The sequence below is a fragment of the Nilaparvata lugens genome, chromosome 4 (assembly GCF_014356525.2).
Source record: "Nilaparvata lugens isolate BPH chromosome 4, ASM1435652v1, whole genome shotgun sequence".
NCBI lineage: Eukaryota > Metazoa > Arthropoda > Insecta > Hemiptera > Delphacidae > Nilaparvata > Nilaparvata lugens.
This window is the reverse complement of record NC_052507.1, coordinates 34,274,677-34,301,134: the sequence shown is the minus strand read 5'-3', so window position 1 is coordinate 34,301,134 and position 26,458 is coordinate 34,274,677. Positions and strand designations below refer to the sequence as shown.

The 26,458-nt window shown below is 36.6% G+C and overlaps 1 protein-coding gene across 2 annotated transcripts in view; it reads right to left on the bottom strand.

Annotated features, from left to right (window-relative positions):
* Nucleotides 1-2,079: 2,079 nt before the first annotated feature.
* The window catches only part of LOC111058903, a 54,635-nt gene continuing 30,256 nt past the window's right edge, over nt 2,080-26,458 (bottom strand). Inside the window, exons 6-8 of one of the 2 annotated variants that reach the window (XM_039427367.1) lie at nt 6,458-6,738; nt 4,590-4,744; nt 2,080-3,286 (exon numbers count right to left, since the gene is read on the bottom strand). In XM_039427367.1, the coding sequence (XP_039283301.1) occupies nt 3,095-3,286; nt 4,590-4,744; nt 6,458-6,738 (628 nt within the window). In that variant the 3' untranslated portion in view covers nt 2,080-3,094. The remainder of the gene's footprint in view (nt 3,287-4,589; nt 4,745-6,457; nt 6,739-26,458) is intronic. The other variant, XM_039427368.1, reaches the window with a different exon arrangement.

Genomic DNA, 26,458 nt, shown 5'->3' with positions numbered 1-26,458 from the left:
ATAAGCTGGAGTAAAAGCTCTGGAATATAAAAAAATTATTACGAAAGAAGAAATTATAGTATATTATTTTATAGTTCATACAGAAAGGTTCTATCTAATCACAGTGGATTGAGATAATTTCCCAGAGGAATGCAAAAATTTCTCTCACAAAGGTCCGGTTGCACAAAAGCCGGTTAAATTTTAATCCTGATTAATTTCACGTGAACCAAATCAGTGAAGACCATTTCAGAAAGATGGTTTCTCTGATTGGTTTTACTGGAATTATACAGAATTGAAATTTAACCGGCTTTTGTGCAACCAGTACAAAGTACCTGATTTACTAAAGTTCAACAGCTGAATCATAATTTTGTCTCAGTCCCACACACATGCACTCGCTCACTCACTTCCATCATCAACAGACGACGAAATTATCAGCTGTTTTCACAAGGATGAATAATAATAATCCTTTTAATGTCCTTCAGCGAGTATTTACAGGCATAAGACCTTGTGCAATCAAATTTTTATATTATAAACCTACTATGTTCTGAATTTCGTGAGAATCGTTGGAGCCATTTTCGAGATCCGGTGACATACAAATATATAAACATCTAAACAGAAGCTGCTCGTTTAATAGTATGGGATTTAAACCATCTAGAAAACTTTTAGAAAACATGCTAGAGAACTTTTTGTCATACTTCTAGCTTCATTTTTCAGACATTTGCTCACCAGTGAATGAATGAGATGGAGTTAGCCGGTTCATAGCATTTAAAGCCGATGATGTATGATAAAGTGATAGTTAAACACAATAATCTTGGGCAACAGTTAACGCTAATGGCTGCAATTCAATTGAGCTCCACGTAGTAGGAAATGTATTGAAATCTGGTTCACTTCATCCTGTTGGAGTATATAGTTAACTATCTCGTGAGTGACAATAGAACGTATTTACTTTCCCTATTTAAATTCATCTACATTCAATTCCAATAACGGTAATGATTTTGAGATTCAATTACAACGTTTCAACTTTCAATTCAACATCAATTTTCAATTAAAATTCAAAAAATATGGTAGGCTATTAATAAAAAAACATTTAGTATATTGTACGGGTCAAGCCGGCCAATAAATGTTGAAATAATATATTTACATGTAGGTTTTTCAAACCTGGTGTGAATGTTATTAATGGTCACCTACACTCATTCACAGTTTCACTCACTAATAACATCCATAGTTCTCCACACAAATCAATAAGATTGATTTTATTTGCTTTTTTCAAAAACTTAAGGACAAGTTTTTTAATAAGACACTATTATTTCAGTAGAGTGAATTTTGATCAGAATTGATGATCTGCTCGACATTTTGCTGGGTAAGAATTATTATAAATGGGTATCAGGAAGTGCAATGATAAAGATCGTATTTGGAACTCGAAACCTGTCGAGATGGATGATTCGGTTATAATGAGGAAGACATGGCGGAGAAACACGGAGCAGCTCATTTGAGAATGTGATCTTGCCATATTTCCAACAAACCAGCAATGGTCAAGCGAAGGGCTGAAGGGGTCTTGAAAAGGGAGCGACCAAACAAGGGTTCATGAATCAGGCGTATAATTGGGGGTAGGGATAAGTTAGCACTCTCTTGGGATTGAAAGAGTGGTAGGGGGGGTATGTACCCTTTTCCCACCTCCGATGTCCACTAGAGAAGTCCAAGTTCTGTAAAAATGGACCATCACAGCATCTCTGCTCGGTCAGCTTCTAGAAAGTGAGCAGCAATAAAGGACCCGAAGCCATTAAAAACACCCGTTCTGATCCCGTAGGCTAACAGTGTTATTCGCATGAATTTCGAAAAGGTAGATGACAAAGACTGTTTCAAATGTGAGTTATTCCTGCTCCTATATTATTGACTATCGGCGATTTCCGTAAGATCCTGTAACTTCCTATTATAAGATTTCGTGACATATTGGAGAGGTTACACGTGTAAGTGACATCTATCGCAGACTATGGCCTAGAATCTTTCTTTCAGTTTCCACATGAATTATACAAATAATACTTCTAGAAAACTTATAGAAATGGAATAAAAACAAGATAATGAGAATAAAATTCAAAATGCTACAATTAAAAAGGTTCAACAATTTAATTCATGCAGACTACTATTGAGATATTTTTCAAATTGAAAAGAATTATTATAGTTTACAGATGAAAATGAATTAAAAATTGCATTCGTTCAAATGCTAGTTAATGAATAATAAATAGTGGCGCTCATCGAGTTTTCATCTATAGCTGCTGTTCACGCTGATTTGTCAATTTTGCAGTCGCAGAAGTCTCAGAAGGGGTGATTTACAGCATTTAATTAGGATTTTCGTTTAATAATAATTAATTAGGATGGTATTTATGTTTCGGTTTGGTTTTTTAGTTAGTGGACTACAATATTTTAAAATTAGAAAAAAGTCATATACTGATTTCATAATGAAAAAAGTATAAATGTATCAAATTAGGAGGTTGGAAAGGGATGGAAAAACTCATTTACCACAATATCAGGAGTAGCCTATTATAATAATATGTTATATTCAAGATAGTTGGCAAATTTTGTTAATTTGTTATAAGGAGAGAAAAATAATTATAGATTAATGGAAAAATACAGATTCATTTTTGTCTGATCCACATTTATTAAATTTACTAACAGAACAGCAGTTTCGTGTTGAAACCAACACATCTTCATCTGAATAAACCAACGCATCTTCACCTGTGTTTGTTTCAACAAGAAACTGCAGTTCTGTTAACTGTTAATTAAATTTAATAAATGTGGATTAGAAAAAAAATAAAACTGTGTTTATCCATTTGTGGAGAAGTACCACAAGATCAAAGCATATCATACATTTTATGAGGGATCAATGTTTGAAAATAAATGATAATTCTATAAATCTGTTACAAAATTCATGGAATACAGTTTTGTATTTCACTTCGATCACCTTCTAAAAAAGTTTTTTTACCCCTCACGGGGGGGGGGGTTAAGACACAAACTGGGGGGAGGGGCACCCTTGAGTTCTATATTCCTTGTCCGTGCTTGTAGACTGTTGTTAACAGGATAGATTGAGTATAGTTTCATTATTGTAAATGTAGATGTTTCAAAGCAGCAGGGATGTATTGATTGCAGCAAGTTTCAACTGGTCACTTATCCAAGTTCGAAAATGTGCGACATCGACATAAACCGAGGGGTAACGATAGCCGCATCCCAGACCCCAGGCCACCATGCCAACCAACTGAAACACGCCCGCCTCCGAGTCGAAACTGCACATCAGAGGACTGCCGCCATCACCCTGCAATTCAAACAAAAATCAGAATATTTTTAAAATCTCAGAAAACTCCGGTCAGCGGAGAAGATATTTCAATATAGCTCTTAAGATAAATAACTGAAAACTAATTTTGAATCCACAATATCCTTATGGCCAGAAATAATACGGTAACTTGTCCTAGTGGAATTCGGGAAATTAAATTTTAAGGTGAAATAAAAAGATGTTGTCAATTCCACAAAATTTATAAAACACATATTTTGTGGAATTGGCATCTTTTTATTTCACCTTATTAAGGAGAAATTCCACAACATCTCTGTGCAAAGAGTTAAATTAAATTTTTATCAAGCTTGATGATAAATACCTTTAATTTTCATTATGAAACTGTTTTAGGATTTTTAATACTCGTACTTTGTAACTATTTCATTGTAATGTAAATAAATAGACAGATGAAGTAAACAGGCTACGTGTAAGGTTTATACAATCTGTAAACTTTATTCAAATAATAAAAAAGGGGTTTCAAATATTTAAGTTTCAAATTGATGTAGATTTTCAATTCTAATACCAGAAACAATTCATATTCAGTTAATCACAGTTTATAGTAATTCAGAAATGAATTGAAACATCTTAACTGCAAGATAATTGTAGACTTCAATCACGAATTCACTATGCTTCTCCTTTCAATAATTATTATGTTTTTATGGGAATCCATTGTCTAACCGATATGAGGAATAAACAATCACAAAACAATAATTGGCATGATCTTTGCTGAACATATTATTACTTAATTGTATAGTTGTTGTTGTTGTTGTTATACAAACAAATGAAGTAGGAGTACATCGTACAACATTTATTGATCATGGTATTTGAGATATCAAAGATTATAATCTTTAATGAGTAATTGAAGTTTTACTCAATTATTGTAAACTTGTAATAATTTTTTAATTGTCTCAATATGTTGAATAGGCCTATAACTTCAGTAGCAACAAGTTTTTAGATAAGCAGGTTCAAAAATTCAAATTCATTGAAACAGACCGACCAATATAATATGATGCCGTGAAATTCTTTTGAATCAGAATAAACCATGGACAACATTCATAGCATGGACTACTTTAACAAATAAGTGAGTCAAAATTAATGGAGTAATAAAAAACATGCTCAATGCTAAAACTCAACTTATAAATGCAGAATTTAGTTTTAAATTTACATTTCTTAACTACTTAAATTTGTTTCATCACCTTTCTTCCCGTGAGATTAGTGTAAGACTACAATCTAAGCCTACTATAAAGTTCAGATAAATAGTTCACATTTCCAAATAAATGTAGCTTACAGAACAAGTATCGTTGTCATAGGCACAGATGAAGCTTTTATGCAGATTAAAATATTGTCCAAGTCTGGATTCTCTAAGTCGTTCTTGGCATTTATCGTGTTCTACAAGTTTCAAGCTTGATTTTTTTGGAACCACGTTCAACAAACTTTCGCTATCTGCAATTGAGAAAAAGAGAATTATAAATTAGTTCAATTTGTTGTATTCAAAGAAAAACAAATTTATCAAGAAAAACCCTATATTTTATTTTATAATAAAAGAATTTGCCTAAAAAGGATAATGATAACCAATAATTTTTTTAAATCCTTGTAACTGATAATTTAATATTCTGTTTCAAAATGCATTTTATTCTTCATGTAATCAATCGATCAATTTTCTTCATCTCTTTATCTTCTACATAGCCAACAAAAATAGTTCATATGTTACTCCTCAAAACATCTTGATCAATAGATTTTGAGCATTGTTATTCATATATTTTATAATAAAAATTTATCCAAAACGATTTAATATTTTTATTAAAAAATGAAAAAACATAAACATGTTTCCCCCAAGGCAACTGACCGACCGCCACTGTTGAAATGAACGCTTGCCGCCGAAAGTACTCCAGTCAGTAAGTAAACAAAAATGGTTCATTTAGGCTCAACTCACACTTACGCGACTCAGGTCGAGAAGAGACTCGACTCAAGTCGAGAGTATGTGTTTTCATAAAACAATCAAATGGTGACAGTCGCGGAGACTAGAATCGACTGGTCTGAGTGTCACCATTTGGAAACACATGCTCTCGACTAGAGTCTAGTCTCTTCTCGACCTGAGTCACGTACTCTAATAATTGACTGTATGTCGTTGTATAAAACATTAAAACGGTGTGTTAATACATTTCAGTTTCTGAATAGATTGAGAAATCATTATAAAAATAATGAGTTGAAACCATCCAATTGCTATAATACAGTTCAATACAGAGTAAAATTGAATAAAAATCCTCTTTAAAGCAATAAAATATTTCAATAGTTGCTCTTATATCTTATATAATTGCTAATAATTAATCATCGAATTCTCATCTGTTGACATTTCACTGCTCTCACTGTTTTAGAAATAAGAAAAGTTATTCTTATAATTAGCCTACTTCTTTGAGATTATGATAGTTATGGCAATATTAATTAAGTCACTTCTAAAGTTGAACTATATTACTTTTTCTTTTATCAAACTTATCAGCATTGGACTTCTAATCGAAACTAACTCGAGATCCTCCTCATTCGAACTCCTCCATTAAAACAGAGCGGTTTGCTCCTTAGTCGCGCTTGTATCTGGAGTGAGGTCCACTCATCTATAGTGAGGTCCACGTTATAATGGCAGTATTTGATTAAAATTGGTGTTCATATCCTTGTCTATCATTCGACAAAGCAGATAGCGCTATTTTTTCTACCACCGCAACGTTGCCAGATCGTTTTTCAACAATGTAGAAATATAATTAATTTACAAAATATTGAACTAGATCTCAATTATTTTGAAAATTTATTATTAATCCATTGAAAAATATATTTTCTTAACATAATAAAATTATTATAATTTCATCACAGCTAGTAGTTTCATCATTATATACGACAGGTATAAGCTATATTCTACAGAAGGCAGTGGCAAAGCAGAGAATTGGCAACGCTGCGCGCCTATCTTTTTCCACTGCGATTATAACGTTGACCTCACTCCATTATCATTTCAACTACACAAGCACAAACGTAGAGCTCATGTGAGCATCAACCTTAGAAAAACTACTTATGCTTTTCTCTACATCTTAATTGATTTTTTCCACCTTCTCATGATAAAATATGTGTTAGTGATCATTTTGAATTTTGCCTATAGAATTTATTCCTTACCAAACGATCCTTTACCCCAACCAGTAGAGAAACAAGTCGGATTGGCAGGAAATTGATCACGTTTGATGTGGAATTGAGGTAAACAAATTCTTCCAATGTGGATGTGGTAGTTCAGTGGTTTCTTCAATATTAAAATTGCAATATCGTTATGCACGTTTTTAGGGTTAAACTCTTCATGAATGATAATTTTCTCTAGAAAATAGTCTTGATGTGGGAAAAATTCTTCAGAGTTTCGTGTATCCCATTCACCAACACGAATTTTAATATCGTATTCATTTCGCCTGAAACAAAGATAAATTCGATTATTATTTAATCAAAATATCTATTAAATATAAATTAATTACTGCAATAATTTATTGATCTTATTGAATAAGAGGCCACCAACTCAGGCGACTGGATTAAGTGTAGGAGTATCCAGAGCTAATTCCATGTTTTTAGAAAGTGTTTTATATGTTCCATCTCTTAAGAAGCAAATGTTATTAACTAATTGCTACGAACAAATGTTTTCATGTAAACTAGATTATCAGATCGTTTAAAGCGTGAATGAGGAAAATGTTCATGGAATATTGATACCACTTTTTTTATTCGAAAATATTTTGCAATTGAATATTATAAATTATGTAGTTTGTAATCTCTTGTTGACGCTTCTCTGACGATGCAGATAAATCAACTTGAGTTTATAGAGTGTGTCAATGTCAATAAATCAATATGTCAATGTGTCAGTATGTCAATACATTCTGCATACTGTAAATTTGCAGAGTCTAAAATATTGTATTTTTTTATTAGGGCTACTTTTGAATAGGAATAAAAATGAAAATCCAAGTACCCTTTTTTTAAATAGTTTACATACATGTTTTGGCTATGATGCCATTATCAAGTAACTTAGCATTAAGATACTCTTATGCTTCATAATGGCATGATAGCCGAAACATGTCGTAAAACAATTTAAAAAAGGGTACTTGGATTTTTATTTCTATTTATAAAATATTGTACGATTGTAGACTATTATCATTGAACTGTAATTAGAGTTCGATTTCATTATCATATTGGGCCTACCATTATTTTTTCAAACAATTAATAAATATAGAACAAGCTCTGAAATTATTACTGGTAAGTAGTTCTGTGAACAGTAGACCTCACACAGTTATGAACCATAGCCTCCTCTAATACTGTCTATCAGAGTAAATTCTGTCCTGTCAAGTCGTGTCGGCGAGATATCGGTATGAAAGCGGCCAATGGCAATTTGGGTTGACCTACTGTATCGACAATACTAATCATCTGTTGTAACACAAGTATCACCAAAAGCTAATCTCCTACAAGACATACTATCAACTGGTCAGCCCGAGTTAAAGCAGAGAAAGGTCGAGGAAAAATACTAATAGCCCAGTCAATAAAGGTTTTTTCGATCCGAAAATTAAATAAAAGCTGAATCTCTCACCATCGAGAGAACCCTCCCAGAGGGTCGTTCTCCCAAAAGTCCCAAGAAATTCCTTGGAGCTTTCCCCCCTAGCCCCCTTCAAAGTTGAAAAATGCAGGTAATCACGGAAAATCAATTATCTAAATAACCATTGATCGGGGAGAGTTCTAATATATGTCATTCGATTCCTTACATTATGGACTACAATATTAGTTGTATCAATTTGTTCAATACTTACATTATGGACTACAATATTAGTTGTATCAATTTGTTCAATAAAATGAACAGGTTTCTTGATAAAATAATATATACATCTAAAAATTTAGGGGGTTTGCGAATTGATTTTTTTTGTTTTCTTCGATTAACTTCGAATAAAGTAATTTTTTTAAAAGAAAAATGAGGCAAATAATTTATGTAGCCACTCTCATTGCGAACACATTGATGTATATTGTTATGTATTTGCGAATCGATTTGACGCTGTGGAAGGGGAAAAAGCCGACGCGGTTCGGCGCCGCTGACTCTCTTCGCCATAGTAAACAGTGAACAGGAAATCAATTATCTCTGTAACCATTAATCGAAAAAAATCTATCATATATGTCATTATGTTCTATTCGTTACATTATGGACTACAATACTAGTCGTATTCATTCTCTCTATAAAACAAACAGTTGCCTTGATAAAATAATACATATGTTAAAATTTAGGGGTTTTTCGATTTGATTTTTTTTTTTGTTTTCTCCGATTAACTTCGTAGCAAGTAATTTTAAAGAAAAATTAGTCAAATAAATTAATGTAGCCACTTTCATTGCGAATCCATTGATGTATATTGTTATGTATTTGCAATTTGATTTGACGCTGTGGAAGGGGAAACAGCCGACGCGGCTGACTCCCTTCACCATAGTAAACAGAATAGTACTGCTTTCTACATTGCATCTCATTTACACTATGGCGCTCGATACAATTAATTTTGTCTATTGTTTTGACATGCGCTGAATCTAGATTCTCACTTTTCAATACTCTGAAAAATATTATAATTTTCTTGATTTAACCACGCTGATGATAAAAATCAGGATTTCGTTGTCTGCTCACAGAATTTTTTATATTAATTTGAAGTGTGCCTACTCAATACGAGTCAGGGGTATCACAATTATTTGATAACTCTATATAGTTTCAGATAGTGATGTTTTTCAATGAAGTTTGATGATATATTATGTGTCCGACTCCTTCATCTTATCCTTATTTTGTGAAAAATAAAGATTCAAAATTTCATTTCATAGCTTTTTTCTGCTTTTATTTGTTTGATTACTCTTTATAATTTGAACACTTGATAATGGAATGAATATCATTAGATCATGTGAACAAAGAAAATAAAAGGGTAGGCCTACCTGTGATACTATATGATAACACTGTACTCCTGATAAGTTGAAAATTTTCAAGCTGAGAGTAGATTAATTTGTTGCTCATTCGGTTAAAATATTACCAAATATTACCAATATTATCACATACAGTGAGAACGAATTATTTTGAAGCTTTCTTATTCTCACTGAACATGAAGAGGCAATACCAAGCCAGAATTGCAGTTCCGTTCACAATCATTATTATCAGAACATTCAAATTGATGCTATGTAAATTTAACTATCGGGATTATCCCCATTCTCACAATCTCCCAATTTTATCATTATCGTGATTTAGAATAAAGTAGTAGTTAATGTCTATGATCACAAAAATGAATGTACAGTACCTATAATAAATATTACAAATAACAAAATTTCTAGTAATAAAGCAACTTTTTCTAGGTACGAATTTCAAGGCTCTAAAACTGACTTTTTCTCAATTACAGACAGAAATTCAAATGATTATCATAATAGTTATTTTATGAAAATTGTTTGTATTGTTCGACGTAAGATAAACTACAACCTTAAGGAAATCAATTTATTTAGGATTATCATGCTTATGAATGAAAACGAGACTGTGATAAGAGATTAGTCAAACTGATATAAATATTATATAATGCATATTTCTGATCAACTCAAATTAAAAATGATAGTATCAAGCCGAAATGAATTGAGAAACTGAATTCCAAAGTGACTATCCACTGTTCAAATTGCAATGTGATTTCCTTTTACTTCCAAATTGATTAAATTGCTTGACTCTTCAATGTAAAAATTATTGTAAAAAATGTGAACGCCATCCAAATAGCATTTAAATTTAAATTCTCAGATATGAAATTCATAACAAACTAATTCTTGAGAGAATAGTGATGAATTGCAAACAGTGCATGTAACATTGATATGAAGCGATATACTGAAAAACAGCATCGATTAATTTAATACTGGACTTATCAAATTTATATTACCGTTAATTTATATTATTTATAAAGCTTATAAAATGTAAAACCAATATTTTAAATTTTCTCTACTGGAGCAAAACATCGATAGAAAATAAAGAAGAGCCCATTATAACCACAAAATACTTGTACTAGAATTCACTTGAACTAACTCACTTCAACCCTTCAATGATCACAATGAACTAGAATGGTATAATAACTATGAAGTTGATAATCAGGTACATTTTTCAAATAACTTCACCCAACTAAATCTGTGAATGCCAAGTCATAAGAAATAATGTTCAATACTTCAATAGATTTAATTTGAATGCTTCAACATATAAATATAAATTGATCTATTCTTTTGGTGCCCGAATAAAAATCAATAACAATCAAAATTAATCGACATCAAGAAAAGCTTCTGCCAACCTTGTAATTCCAGTATGATTCTGCTCATGCTTTACTTCCATTTATAAAGTTCTCATTAAGGCCCTTGTGTAATGAATGACAAGATCGTGTGGGCGTTTATTGCCATTCTTCTAACAATTGGTTTCGCCTCTTGAAACTCAAACTTTCAAGTTCATCATCTCTACCGTTTGGAAATCAATCTAAAAATTCCACAACTTGAAATTTGGATTATTTGTTTGGAATTCTACATGTTCCTGCTCACATTTCCACTGGGGGATTCGCCTACTGTTGGACGCTTCCATTCTTGTCTTCGCATGGCCAGATCACATCGTCGCTTGCTGATGTCCTGCTCTTTGGGTACCGTGGATTCCTTGCCTGTCTGCCTGGCTGCATCTCTTCTTCAAAATTTTATTCAGGTTACGTAAATCGTTTTAATCAACTTTCATTTACGCATGTATTACATAATTGTTCATAAAATGCTACAGCGTTTCGATAATGGACCACACTCTCTATTTCTAAGTCAAACAGTTTTATGTGCATTTATATAATTTTTGTAGCTATCATTCAACTTTTTCGGCAATTAAAAACATTTAATTGTCCATACCTTTGGCAATCGAGCCTATCTTCATGAATTCAATATATTACAGTGCATGTCTCATTGAGAGCACTGTCCTACATAATGTCAAGGTTATAATATGTACTTCATTCCATTTTGATAGCTACCCTTGGCTTTACAAGCGTATTAATATCGACCAAGATATTCAATTTTGTTGATAGCTACCCTTGGCTTTACAAGTGTATTAATATCGACCAAGATATTCAATTTTGTTGATAGCTACCCTTGGCTTTACAAGCGTACTAATGTCGACCAAGACATGCAATTGTATTTGATAGCTACCCTTGGCTTTACAAGCGTACTAATGTCGACCAAGACATTCAATTTTGTTAATAGCTACCCTTAGCTCTTAAGTGTCATTTTAAGGCCACTGACGCCTATTAATTGTTCTATTGATGTCTATCTTGACATTCAATTCACTGAAGGCCCATGTCGCCTGTATTCAACTTTGACAATCTTTACATTGTATTTGATAGCTACCCTTGGCTTTACAAGCGTACTAATGTCGACCAAGACATTCAATTTTGTTATAGCTACCCTTAGCTCTTAAGTGTCATTTTAAGGCCACTGATGCCTATTAATTGTTCTATTGATGTCTATCTTGACATTCAATTCACTGAAGGCCCATGTTGCCTGTATTTAACTTGGACAATCTTTACATTGTATTGATAGCTACGCTTGGCTTGCAAGCATGTTCTCATATTTGAGTTGTTCTATTAATGTCTAGCTTGACATTTAATTCACTGAAGGCCCATGCCGCCTATATTAACGTATTCTATATTAGTAATTATTTCACTGTATTGATAGCTACGCTTGGCTTGCAAGCACATTCACATATTTGAGTTGTTCAATTAGTGTTTAGCTTGACATTTAATTCACTGAAGGCCTATGCCGCCTATATTAACGTATTCTATATTAGTAATTATTTCACTGTATTGATAGCTACGCTTGGCTTGCAAGCACATTCACATATTTGAGTTGTTCAATTGATGTCCAACTTGACATTTAATTCACTGAAGGCCTATGCCGCCTATATTAATGTATTTTATTTATTGAGCACTATCTACAGCTTATTGTCATTTATTACTATTCCTTTTGTAAATCATTAAGATTGAATTTTGCAGCAGTAACTTTTTCATTACAGCACTCAATTATATTCGCAATTCAGGCATCATTAATAATATCTTTTCGATTATTGTCAGGCTTCAATGGTCATTAATGTCATTGACCTAATTTCATTTAAATTTTGTATTTCTCTAACGTTTTTTATTACATGTTGTAATTGTCCCAAGATTTTTCGATTCAATCTACTTACATTTGTTTTTGTATGTGGCCATCTGCCTATTATTTTATTATTATTAAATCTCATCTTGTTGACTCATTTTGTCTTTTATTGGCGTACTTACCACACTTCAAGCTATCAGTATTTTTATGCACAGAATTCAAAGATTTATTTGTAGGTATTAATACCAACTATCATTCACAGTCCACTGCCCTGACTTTGGATTCTGTCATAAAAATTGGTTTATCCAGGCCAGATTTTTTGATCCAGTGTTTACCTAGGATAAAAATTGGTCCTCCAGCCCGTTCATTTTTGATCCAGTGTTTACCTAGGATAATTGTTAATTTTTATTACCCATTTCTTGGTCCATTGAACCTTAGGGTTTCAGTGACCGTGTGCCTAATAGTCTAGCTTGATGCCAATGATTAGGTCCCACACTAGAGTATATTTTATTCCATTGTACCTTTGTATGTTTGTATTGTTTAATATTAAGCATTCACACACTTGTTTCAAATTTTCAGTACTGGCTGCAACTCAAAGCACGCTGCGACGTGTATGCACCAGCTATCAACTATCTTGTACCCTGAGAGACTGAACCACACTGAACTGGTCACAGACGGCTATTGCGCATTGAGAAAACAACACACGGCAAACTACACCGCCTTACGAGCTCGCTACTTGACTCACCGCACAGCAAGCTTGATACAACTTGCCTCAAACGCACAGGCGTGCCTCTCTGCGTACTGGACCAGCCACTACCTCCGTAAACAAAGCCATAGTGCATTCATGTGACGTCAGCACAGGTAGGGCTCCTGCACCAATAAAAACACTAGCTGATATAGATCAGCTGAAATCGACGAATTTTTATTGGTGTAGGAGTCCTACGTGTGCTGACGTCACACGAATGCACTACGGCTTTGTTTAAGGAGGTAGTGGACCAGCGCCCAAAGTTGCTTATTGGCACAGCAATCGCATTGCTACAGTGCAGTATCGTTTCGTTCACTCAGGTTTTTTCTGTTAGTTTTTAAGCATGTCTGATCATGAGGAAGATTCACTTCCTGAGCCTTCTGCTCTTTTCAATGCAAGAGACAATTTACACCAGGAAATAGATTGGTTCATAACCAACTATAACGATCATGTTGTGGACACTGAAGCCACTTATTATCAATTGTTGACTGTCAAAAACGAACTAGGTTCACTCAGAATTAAGTATGATAAGATTCATGAACAGTTATGGAATGCAGAGTTGCAAGCACAAGATACTTCAACTCATTTTGAAATACTTAATAAGTCATCTCCATTGCCTCTAAGGCAAACGCTGCATTAACTGCCTTTGAAAGCAGACAATGCAACAATGAGGCCACTGCTGGTGCTTCCCAGCGGCCAACATCTCAAAACTCACATTTGGCAAATTTTCAGTTGCCTCAGATTCCGCTTCCACGCTTCAATGGGGAGCTTTCAAAATGGCAAGCATTCTCAAGTGCTTTTACCAATATTATTGGTAATCAGGATAATATTAATGACTCATTGAAATTTTTCTATCTTCGTCAATCACTCAGTGGTGAAGCTCTTGCTAGAGTGGAACACATTGAAGCTGACGAAAATTGTTTTCAGCTTGCATGAAACCTCTTAAGGGAGAGGTATGACAATAAGAGATTAATTGCTGCCAGGCACGTCACGGCAATTGAATCTCCTCCTACCATAAAACGTAACTGTCTGCAATCATTACAGGCATTCATTGACTTTTGCAAGTCCCACATTACCGCGCTCGAAGCGCTTCAACTTGGAGTCCAAATCAAGGACTTATTGTACATGCACAAAATGTTGTTGCAGTTGGATACTGCTACTGTTCGAGAATGGGAAAAGAGTGTTGGTATACACGACATTCCCACCATTGATAAATTTTGGATTTTTTTGGAATCACAATGCAAAATCATGGAAGCTGTTGCTTCAAGCTCAGCTAACCATCATCAAGGAAATGTACAGCAAAGTACATCCAACTCGGTTGGTGCTCATAGCAAGCCGAAGTTCAATCAAAATCAATCGAATGTTCAATCTTGGATGCAGGTTACTACCTATTCTATGTCACCTTGTAGTTTTTGTAATTCTGTTGGTCATTTTCCAAATCGTTGTAATGAATTATTGAAGTTGCAGGTTACTGATTGTTGGAATGCTGTCCGTGACAAAAGGTTATGTTATAATTGCCTCAAGCCTTTCACACCCAATCATATTTGTTCGGACAAATCATGTACACTTTGTGGCAAGAGTCACCACATTGTTCTTCATAGGTCATATCCTCAATCACGAGACACTCAGCCTACTTCTAAGGATAAGGTAACTTCAAATGTTATTCATTCTCAATCTTTTGCTCCCTCCAAGGGTAAGAATGCTGGCTTGAATTCTGTCATGGTTCAGAATGCAGAAACAACTAAACAAGCTGTTTCTCATGCAGAACAGCCTCAGAAGAACTCTCATGTCACAATGAGCTCCACTTCGTCACTGTGTTTGCAACAGCAATCAACTGTCGCTTTGTTACCTACTGCCGAAGTTTTGGTTCAATCTTCTAGTGGAGAATTTATTAAAGCAACCGCGCTTTTAGATTCTTGTTCTGATTGTAATTTGATGTCAACTAGGTTGGCTAAAAAATTGTCACTTGTTACTTTGTATTCGGACACTTTGATTCATAGTGTAGGTGAGAATAAGACCAAATCATCTATTTCTCATTCAGCTTGCTTATCTTCATCTGATTGTTCGTGGTCGGTTGAAGAAAATTGTATTGTAGTTGATAGCATATCATCTAATGTTCCTAGTGTGAACATCGATCTTTCCAAAATTTCAATTCCCGTTGAACTTAAATTAGCGAATCCATTGTTTGATCAATCTAAACCTGTAGATTTGTTACTTGGTGCTAGCATATTCGCATCTATTATTAGAATGTCCTATTCCACCCTCTAGGTTTCCTAATAATTGTGAAGTATTGCTACAACGTGGACTAGCTACAGTCGGATATGGGTCGGGGTCAGTACTGACAGGTGGAGTAACCGGACCTACACTTCTCCCTCTATCCTGATTCTTTACCCTCTGCTTCTTTCGCGAGATTTTTACTTTCAGGGGAAGAGTGTTTGCCCGTGCCGTTGCTGGCCGATTCGGCCCTCGGCCTTTGGAATACAGGGTGGGTGTTAAGGGAGATTAAGATAACCCTATACAAGGAGACGGATCTGACTATCAGATCCCTACCAATAATTCTATTTATAAAGGTAGTACGCAATCTGAACCAACTGCGAATTGATGGCGAGCAAGCTGTACCTGCAAGCCCGGGATGTGGTTTTTCTATGGGGTTTAAGGTGAGGGCTATGGAGTAACGGTATGGCGGAACTATGGAGTTATTAGTAGTATTTGAGATGTGGTTAAATAGGGCACGGTATAGGGTGTAAGCTATAGAGAATAGGGTGCAGGGTATGAGGTATACGGTATAGGGTATAGGGAACAGAGAATCAATAATAAGATTATTATTCTCTACAGCAAATAAATGTCTGCTCAATAATCCGCAATCTGAGAATTGCGCTCTAGCTCTCAGCAGGCTGGACCTGCTAGCTAAATACAGTATATCAATTTCAATTATGTGGTAATTAAAATTTAGAGAATAAGGTTTGAGGTGTGGGATTTCTGAATCGCGAGCCTGCAGCTGCGAAAGGATTTTCAGCAATTCTGAAACTGCTAAACAGGATTCCCGCGCTAATCTGAAGACCGTGCGCCGGTTATTAAGGGCCAATCTGTGACTGCCCTTAAGGGTATGGGAATCACTCTCAATCGTCTGAAACGCTTTTAAATTAATAGTCAGTATGTCGACTATTATGAGAGGATAGAAAAGATTTTTCACAGACACAGTCTGTAGAATAATATCGGGAAGACAACAGTCTGTTGTTGTCAGGGTAGGAAAGGATTTTTCCAGGATTTTCCACAAGGAAAATATCGAGTCAGAGACTCCTAATTCAGGAAAAGATTTCAATAGACTTTTCCAAGTAATTGCCAGTCTAAGGACAACCAAAAGATCGATCTCTAATTTACAACTGAGATCACGGGAAAATTCGTGAATTTTCCACAGGTAAAGCCAGCAAATAATATTTGCTATTAAAGAAGACAGGTTTCTGAGAATTTTAGAAAGGATTTGCGGTTCTGAAAACCCGCGACTGGGACGATCTCGAATCTGAAACTGAGATCAGGAAGGATTTTAACACAGGAAGAATTAAGAGAAAGAAAGAGAAAGGATGCTGCAGTCTAAAAACTTCGGCGAGGAAGTCCTCAAGCTGTACCTGAGAGCTAGAAGGACTTTAGTAGAGGGAAAGTTGAGAGAAAGAAAGAGAAAGGACGTCGCAGTCTACCAACTTCGACAAGGACGAACTCAAGCTGTACCTGAGTTCTCTAGGAAATGATTGGAATTTTCCTACTAGGTATTACAGCAAGTCAGAAACTGCTAAGAAAAGTTAAAATACTGGGCCACTCTATAGTATGAAAACCAAGCAAGGAAAACTTACTATAAATGATAATAATTTCTCTGCAGGGACAAAAATTAATCGAGAAAACTATTCTCAAAAGGAACAGGGATTTCCCTACAAGAATAAAAATTAATTGAGAAAAACTATTCTTAAAAAGGACAGGGTTTTCCCTACAAGAATAAAAATTCAATGGAGAAAAATTACTCTTTAAACTAAAGGCCACCTTACTACAGAGAAGGAAAAATATACGGACTACCAGTCCTGACATACAATTACCTGAATCGACATGGATACTGATACGGAGAATAGCGAACCGATTCCCACTTCCCGTATTATAATTAAAAACGTCGTGAAGTGACAGAGTCGAGGCTTATAAATTAAGTACTCAAAAATAACCCGCTATAAGAGCCTAGCTAAATTCCCCACTCAACTATTTGTAGCACAAACTTGAGATCCCTTACAGGTTTCAAAACCAAGGATAACTCGTTCACCCCCAGTGATACGAATTTAGGAAAAATAACCGACAAGAAAGAAAATCCCCCAGGAGAATCCACCTTCAAATACAGTCGGCAATTCGACATACAATATTCCATTCACTAAAATACAGAATAGAATATTAAAACCCTCTAGTACACCACTATTAGGAGCGCCGCTCTGAACGCGGCCGTACACAAACCCGTTCACCGAACAACTGCTTCTCTCCCAGGTCTTCTTGAAGCAGTACGGGGTCGCTGAAAATTAGGAGGCCGGGGGAAAAAAGATTGCCGACCAATGGGAGTCTGAAAAGACGATCACGCCACTGGTCATGTGATGGGGTTTGACTCAGCTGCTCCTGATGCTAGGGTGCAGCTAATGATGACAATGATACTAATTGCTACACTAATTCAGGCCGGTAAACAATATTCTCACCAGAAATTACAAGAAGAATGATACCGACTCAACTCGGTAGCCGCTTATCGTTTGATGATACGGATGCTGCTAATGCAATACAAAATACGAGAACGCACAGAGTGGTAAACAAGATCTGGAAATTTCTGGTTAGATGAATCCGCTGCTGATGATTTAAAGGGGTTGACGGCGATGGTGATAATGCATATACACAACTACAAATCTAACAAAATATATCCGGCAGTCGATCCAATTCCTATTCTAAAACAGAATAAATTCGCTAATTTCACACTAGACGACGGCTCTCTATCAGTCACAAAAATTCACTTTGTGACACCCCACTCCTACTAAGGAGGGGGGGGGGGGTTGGCGATGAGAAGAAAATACAGCATCCTAGGTACCGGTTGACCCCGTGTTGAACCCATGATCACACACCTGAAGTACAGCACTCAAGAAAACAAGAAGGAAGTGAAAGAGAGAAGATAACAGGACGAATAAAGAGAGAGATGAAAGAAGAATGTCAAGCTGAAAAGAAGAATAATTAGTGCAGTAGGTCAGGCTTCTCGAAGCCACAAGATAAGCATCACCTAACGCTGAAAAAGGAATAACCTGTTGCTCCAACTATTATAACAGCAATTAGCAATAGACTTCATCGCTTGTTATCTCCGATAACACCGATAACGACAGCCCCTGGCTGACAGCAGCTGTATAATAATCTGAAAGAAAAGGAAAAGTAAAACGGCGCAGCACCTGTGAAGAATGAAAAGAAAAAGGAGAAAAAGATAAAAGAAGAAAAGAGAATCATTCACCCCTCATACGTGGCACATTAGAAATCTACTTAGTACTGCTCCTACACTCGACCACCTTTAAACGCACATTTGGCAACCCGCTCCACACATCAGCAATACTACCTATCTCTTTCGCTCTTCTCCTTGGCTCCTGTACTGTTGACAGCTGGAATACAATGAATTGTTACCAAAATCATTCACCCCTGATCTCCTTATCACGGATCGGGTTTTCAATTCTCCTTTCCCACTAAATTCGCTACCGCAACGGCGATTTTCAATTGAATGAGTTACACTACAACCTGAGGTAACTCTATTCAACTCGCCCCCCTCTATATGAGGAAACCGTGACAGTACATCCCGTACCACAACCTATATCCTGCCTATTCTTAATATTTAAAGCATTCCCCTGCTTCTCTATATTTAGGACAGGTATAAAGTTTAATAGATTCAACTCTTTATGGAGTTTTACTTTTTTCCCGCTTACAGGAGCTTGTTCAGAGATAGGTGAAAACTTTTCAAGTTTTCTTACAGGGGATTTATCTACCTTCTCCATCCCGGAGACAACTGATAATTTTCCTCATCATCCCTACTCCTTAAGCGAATACCATGAGGCTGTAACTCTATACAGCTCTCATATCACGGAGATTTTTCAATCCTAAAACCATTCGCGATTTTATATCGGATGTGATAGATACTTTCCAATTATAATTTTTCCCACAAACGATAACCGGTAATATGGGCTCCCCCTCTACTCCAAGACGGTTGGCTACTTCAGAAGAGATAAATGTTCTATCTGTCGTCGTATCAATTAAAGCATTGAGATCCATTCCACCTACTCCCACATGGACATAAATTCCACCTCCATCACTCTCACTCTCCCGTCTCTCGCTAGCTACTGTAGCAACTTTTGAGATACAATACTAGGTTCCCACTCTACAATTCTATTACGCATTTGAATATTCATATTATGATGCTTCATAAATGACATACTCAATGACACATCGTGGGAAAGCCCCTCTACAACTACCGGTTGAAATGAAACTAAAATATTTTCTACTTTTAAATTAGTTATAATTTTTGTGGAAAAATTATTATACTTCCCATTGGATAATATTTCATGGTGACTACAATTTTCTTTTCTAACACACCCTACTTGCTCTAACACTTTAAGAGCTTTTCCACTAATACAGGATACCTCTACTCCCATATCTAATAGTGCAATAAATTTTTGCCCTGCAATTTCCACATCAATAAAAATGCGCTCATCCCCCAACTTTGACCTCGTACTTAAAACACGTGACGACTTCACTACAGCGATTCCTGATATCTTATTGGTTTGTGAGACACATTTACAATAATCAAAAATTTCTCTACACTTTTGACAACTAGAAATTTCGGGACAACTCGACTTCCAATGCCCTACTTTATTACAATTCCAACACTTAGGCTCTTGGATTTCTCCTACCTTATTTTCTCGCGATGTCGGTGCGTCTTTAGACTGAAAATCACTCCGTTTTTGTTCTTCACTTTTCGTGTTTTTCAGAGATAACCTCCCGTTTTTCTCTTCAGCACGAATCGCCTCATACTCCCGGGTTACATCTAACAACTCATCCACATTTTTAACCCCTACACTACGAACATATAATTTATACCGTGGTAATAAATTTAAATACAATCTTTGAAGCATCCTATCTCCCTCATAACTACCTAACCGTCTCATTAAGGTAAGCAAGGCTTCGGCATACTCATCAGCCGGTTCGCCCTCCCTCTGCTTCCTTGCAATGATCTGACTCTCAAGGTCGTTACTATAAGATGAGGATAATAACGGAGTTTAAATGCCTCTACAAAATCAGCCCACGTCCTCCACTGGGAGCGACGATTCCGCATCCAAAGTAGGCCCCTCCCTCCATCAGCTCCGGCAGGGCTATAAGAGATTGCTCCCCAAGATCCATATGCGCCCTGGAGTTCCGCGAGCCTCTCGATGAAACTGGGAGCATCCGATACACCATCAAAATGTAAATTCCAACTTCTTACCTTGTCGCAGACTTCTCCCTGACTATACGTGCCTGAAGAGCGGGACAGTGCCGCTCTGTACCTGTTGAGAGGCAGCAGCGGTCCGGGATCGAAGGTGCTCGACCATCCTCCTCCTCAGCTCCTTCAAATTCCCCCCTGCCGACAGGCCGAGACTCTCTAGGTAGCCGACCGCTTCCTCTATTATTCAGCCGATACACCCATGACACTCTGGGGTCGGCTTCGCGTTCCGCGAGGTCCTCTTGGCGGACCACCTGTACGACTTCATCAACCTGATGAGTAGTCTCTTCTCTGTGTACACTCATCGCGGATTGGGATTCACCTGAACCCTCTTCGCGATTTCCTTGGGCGCCAGACGTCTTAGCCCCACGTTCGGAGACGTCAGTTTTATTAGAATGTCCTATTCCACCCTCTAGGTTTCTTAATAATTGCGAAGTATTGCTACAACGCGGACTAGCTACAGTCGGATATGGGTCGGGGTCAGTAGCCGTACTGACAGGTGGAGTAACCGGACCTACACTTCTCCCTCTATCCTGATTCTTTACCCTCTGCTTCTTTCGCGAGATTTTCACTTTCAGGGGAAGAGTGTTTGCCCGTGCCGTTGCTGGCCGATTTGGCCCTCGGCCTTTGGAATACAGGGTGGGTGTTAAGGTAGATTAAGATAACCCTACAAGGAGACGGATCTGACTATCAGATCCCTACCAATAATTCTATTTATAAAGGTAGTACGCAATCTGAACCAACTGCAAATTGACGGCGAGCAAGCTGTACCTGCAAGCCCAGGATGTGGTTTTTCTATGGGGTTTGAGGTGAGGGCTATGGAGTAACGGTATGGCGGAACTATGGAGTTATTAGTAGTATTTGGATGTGGTTAAATAGGGCACGGTATAGGGTGTAAGCTATAGAGAATAGGGTGCAGGGTATGAGATATACGGTATAGGGTATAGGGAACAGAGAATCAATAATAAGATTATTATTCTCTACAGCAAATAAATGTCTGCTCAATAATCCACAATCTGAGAATTGCGCTCTAGCTCTCAGCAGGCTGGACCTGCTAGCTAAATACAGTATATCAATTATGTGGTAATTAAAATTTAGAGAATAAGGTTTGAGGTGTGGGATTTCTGAATCGCGAGCCTGCAGCTGCAAAAGGATTTTCAGCAATTCTGAAACTGCTAAACAGGATTCCCGCGCTAATCTGATGACTGCACGCCAGTTATTAAGAGCCAATCTGTGACTGCCCTTAAGGGTATGGGAATCACTCTCAATCGTCCGAAACGCTTTCAAATTAATAGTCAGAATGTCAACTATTATGAGAGGATAGAAAAGATTTTTCACAGACACAGTCTGTAGAATAATATCAGGAAGACAACAGTCTGCCGTTGTCAGGGTAGGAAAGGATTTTTCCAGGATTTTCCACAAGGAAAATATCGAGTCAGAGACTCCTAATTCAGGAAAAGATTTCAATAGACTTTTCCAAGTAATTGCCAGTCTAAGGACTACCAAAAGATCGATCTCTAATTTGCAACTGAGATCACGGGAAAATTCGTGAATTTTCCACAGGTAAAGCCAGCAAATAATATTTGCTATTAAAGAAGACAGGTTTCTGAGAATTTTAGAAAGGATTCGCGGTTCTGAAAACCCGCGACTAGGACGATCTCGAATCTGAAACTGAGATCAGGAAGGATTTTAACACAGGAAGAATTAAGAGAAAGGAAGAGAAAGGATGCCGCAGTCTAAAAACTTTGGCGAGGAAGTCCTCAAGCTGTACCTGAGAGCTAGAAGGACTTTAGTAGAGGGAAAGTTGAGAGAAAGAAAGAGAAAGGACGTCGCAGTCTACCAACTTCGACAAGGACGAACTCAAGCTGTACCTGAGTTCTCTAGGAAATGATTGGAATTTTCCTACTAGGTATTACAGCAAGTCAGAAACTGCTAAGAAAAGTTAAAATACTGGGCCACTCTATAGTATGAAAACCAAGCAAGGAAAACTTACTATAAATGATAATAATTCTCTGCAGGACAAAAATTAATCGAGAAAACTATTCTCAAAAGGAACAGGGATTTCCCTACAAGAATAAAAATTAATTGAGAAAAACTATTCTTAAAAAGGACAGGGATTTCCCTACAAGAATAAAAATTCAATGGAGAAAAATTACTCTTTAAACTAAGGCCACCTTACTACTACTAATATAATAATAATAATAATAATAAAGCTTTATTGACATTCTAAATAGAACAAAAGCCTCTCATATGAGGTAATGATATTTTGTGCTGGCAGCTTGACAGTAACTTCAATAACTATTTACAAATTTACAATTTCTTGATGATTTTCTCCCATCTCTTTCTGTCCCTGGCTATTGTCGGCCACATATCTCCAACTCTTTGGGTGAGCTCGTCTCTCCATCGGCACGCTGGACGTCCTCTCCCTCTGGCCCGATCTCGTGGTATCCACTCCGTGCATATTTTCGCCCATCGCTCTGCTATCATCCTTACCACATGGCCGGCCCATCTCCATTTTATCAGGTGAGCTTCTTTTTGTAGGTATTTCACCTTCACCTGCTTCAGTAGTCTGTGTTTCGTCTTCTATGATGCAGTCACAGTCCCAAAATACTCCTTATCATCTTCGTCTGCGTTGTCTCCAATCTCTTGTCTGATTGAGCCGTCAGGGACCAAGTCTGAGCACCATATAATATAGCTGGATAAACACATTTCAGAAGCAATTTGGCTTTCACTCATTCGAAAAGTCGCCCTTGATATCTTCTTCAGTGCCCAATATTTTTTCCAACCCTGTTTATCCTCAAACTCACGTCCTTTCCTTTCGGTTCTCAAAAGAAAGCAGTTGGCCCAAGTACTCATACTCATTCACATATTCTATTCTACCACCTGTAACATCAATTCTTTCCGTGTCTGAATTCGTCATTGCTCTTGTTTTGCCTGCATTCAGACATAGACCAATTTTCTTGCTGGCTTCTATAAGTTCAACAAACATTTCTTTCATCTCTTCCGCACTTTTTGCCACTAACATCACATCATCTGCAAATCTTAAGTTGGTTAGTTGATAGCCATTTATGCACAAGCCTTTGCTCTCCCAACTTAAACGGCGAAAAGCATAGTCCAAGCAGCAATTGAAGATTATTGGTGACAATGGACATCCTTGCTTGAGTCCTTTCCTCACTCTAATACTCCTTCCTCTTCGCTCCAACTCGATGTACATTTCATTATCCTCATACAAGCTTTTCAATACTTCAATGTTTTCCACTTCAACACCCGACTCCTCCAGTGCATTCCAAATTTCGCAGTGCTTAAGGCTATCGAATGCTTTGTGGAAATCTACAAATCCTATGTACAAAGGCATCTTATACTCATTGCTCTTCTCAATTATTTGGTTCGCAGCTTGTAATTGATCCGCTGTGGAGTAACCTGATCTAAATCCGGCCTGTTCTGAGGGGTGGTTTCGTAGATCTTGTTGATTATTCTGTTCTTGATTATGCTGGCGAATATCTTGTACAGAGCCGAGGTTAGAGTGATTGGCCTATAATTTTTAATATCCGAGCGAGATCCTTTTTTGAATAGAATTATTACTTTGCTTCTTTTCCAGGCTGAGGGCACTTGTTTCTCTTTTAGTATTTTATTGAAAAGTAATTTTATAGTGCTCATTAACATATCCAACCCGGAGATTATCACTTCGTTTGTAATGTCATCATCTCCAGGCGCCTTGTTCTTTTTCAGTTGCTTGGTGGCTTGTTTTATTTCCTGCTCCAATATATCTGGCACTCGAAGTTCTGGCTCCTCTTCTCTAGTGTTCCTTCTTTCTGTCTGATGATCCATTCCATTTCCTTCTTCATAGAGCTTCTCATAGAACAATGTAACTTGTTCTAATATCCTCCCTCTTTCCGTTGTTGATGTTCCATCTTCTGTGTCCAACTTTGGTATCCATCTCTTCTTAACACTGCTTATTAGTTTATGGATGCTTTTTGTAGACTCTGAAGTGGCCATTATTGTTCTAATTACATTCTCCTCGTAATTCTTTATTTCCTTCCTTATTCGTTTCCGAGCTTCTTTTCTGAGATCTTGATGTTTCCTCTTTTCTTCTTCTGATTTGTTCAAAATTCTATTCAATCTTTCTCGCTCGTCGATCAGCTGCTTTGTCTCTTCAGATACTTTATTGCTCCTTCTTGCAGCATGCTGACGAACTCTGTTTAGACTTCTTGCTGCTTCCGAAATTGAATTTACTATTCCTTCATATATTTCCTCAACTGAACAGTTCTCTGAGAGGTCTCTGTTACTCATCTCTCTCGTCAGATTCCTGACAAATTCTTGCTCATTCAAATCGGTTGTTCTTATTTGCTTTTTCTTAATAAAATATCTCCTCTTTGGCATTATCAATTTTCCCATCAATAATCTATGGTCAGTATCGAAGTCAAGCCTTTTTTGCACCTCTAGCTTTTTATAAAATTATTAGATTTTTCTACTATAAAGAAATCTATTTCATGTACAGTATCTAGTGGAGACTTCCATGTCCATTTGTCCACTAACTGACCTTCAAAGAACGTGTTCATTATCTTTAGATTATTGCAGAGTGCGAAATCTAACAGTTTTTCCTCCTCTCGTTTCTAACTCCAACTCCGTAGATTCCGTTTGTTCTGTTCTCTCCAAGCCTGCTTTTTCCTATTCTTGCATTAAGTCTCAAATATAATTACTTTCTCTCCAGTTGTTTTTGAGCTCAAAAGATTATCCAACATGTGGTAGAACAGATCGACTTCCTCTTCTGCGCTGTCCGAAGTTGGAGCATGAACTTGAATCACAAATAGTTTGATGTTACCTATCATTAACCTCAGGATCGCCATTCTGTCGGATATCCCTATAAACTGTGTTATATTATTTTGATATTCTTGTTAACAAGAATCCCGTACCTCTATGTCCCCGGGTGGCTGCAGAATGACAGAATAAGTGGCCGCTATTTCGTTCTTCCATGCTTTCATAACTTCTTCGAATTTCCGCAAGTCCTATAATGTGCCATTCCTGCCCGTCTAACGCCTCTTCAAATTCAATCAATCTCTCTTCTCCAAACATCGTTCTTACATGAGTGTTCCCAAAATAAAATATTTCCTATCTTCATTAATCTTGCTTTTACAAATATTTCCATCTCTTGTAGTCCTATTTTTGTTTTCATGTAATTGCTAATTTTATTAGTTCCATCTTTGTTCTGTGTCTCATTCTTGTCCTCCTCTTTATTTATTCTCTTTTTTGCCTGTTTCCATGTTGGATTTTCATCAGTACTGTTCTTGAAGTATCTCTCTAATCCCCTTTCTCCTGTACTTTTTCCGTTTCTACCATTCCGATTCCCAGTTGGTTCTTTGTTTACTTCATTATTTCCAGGTGGTGAAGCCTCTTCACTTCTCGCTCTTTTTCCTTCAGATGGAGTTTTGCCTTGTTTGTCCAATTCTACCAAAGATAAAAATTTTCCGTCCACATTCAATTTATCTCTCAGCAACCTAACTTGGTTTCCTTCCTTTTTAAGACGAGTCATATGTGCAAATAGCTTTTTCCTTTTTCTCTGATGACCAGAGATAGGTCTTCTTTGATTTTCACCATTCTAAAATTTTCTGACTGTGAGAGTTTTATTTGTTTTCTTAATATGCTATTTTTGACAATAATTGAATTTAGTTTGACAATAATTGGTGATTTTCCTTCTTCCTGTTGGTCTTCCAGATGTCCCTTATACTTCCAATGTCCACATCTGGGATCA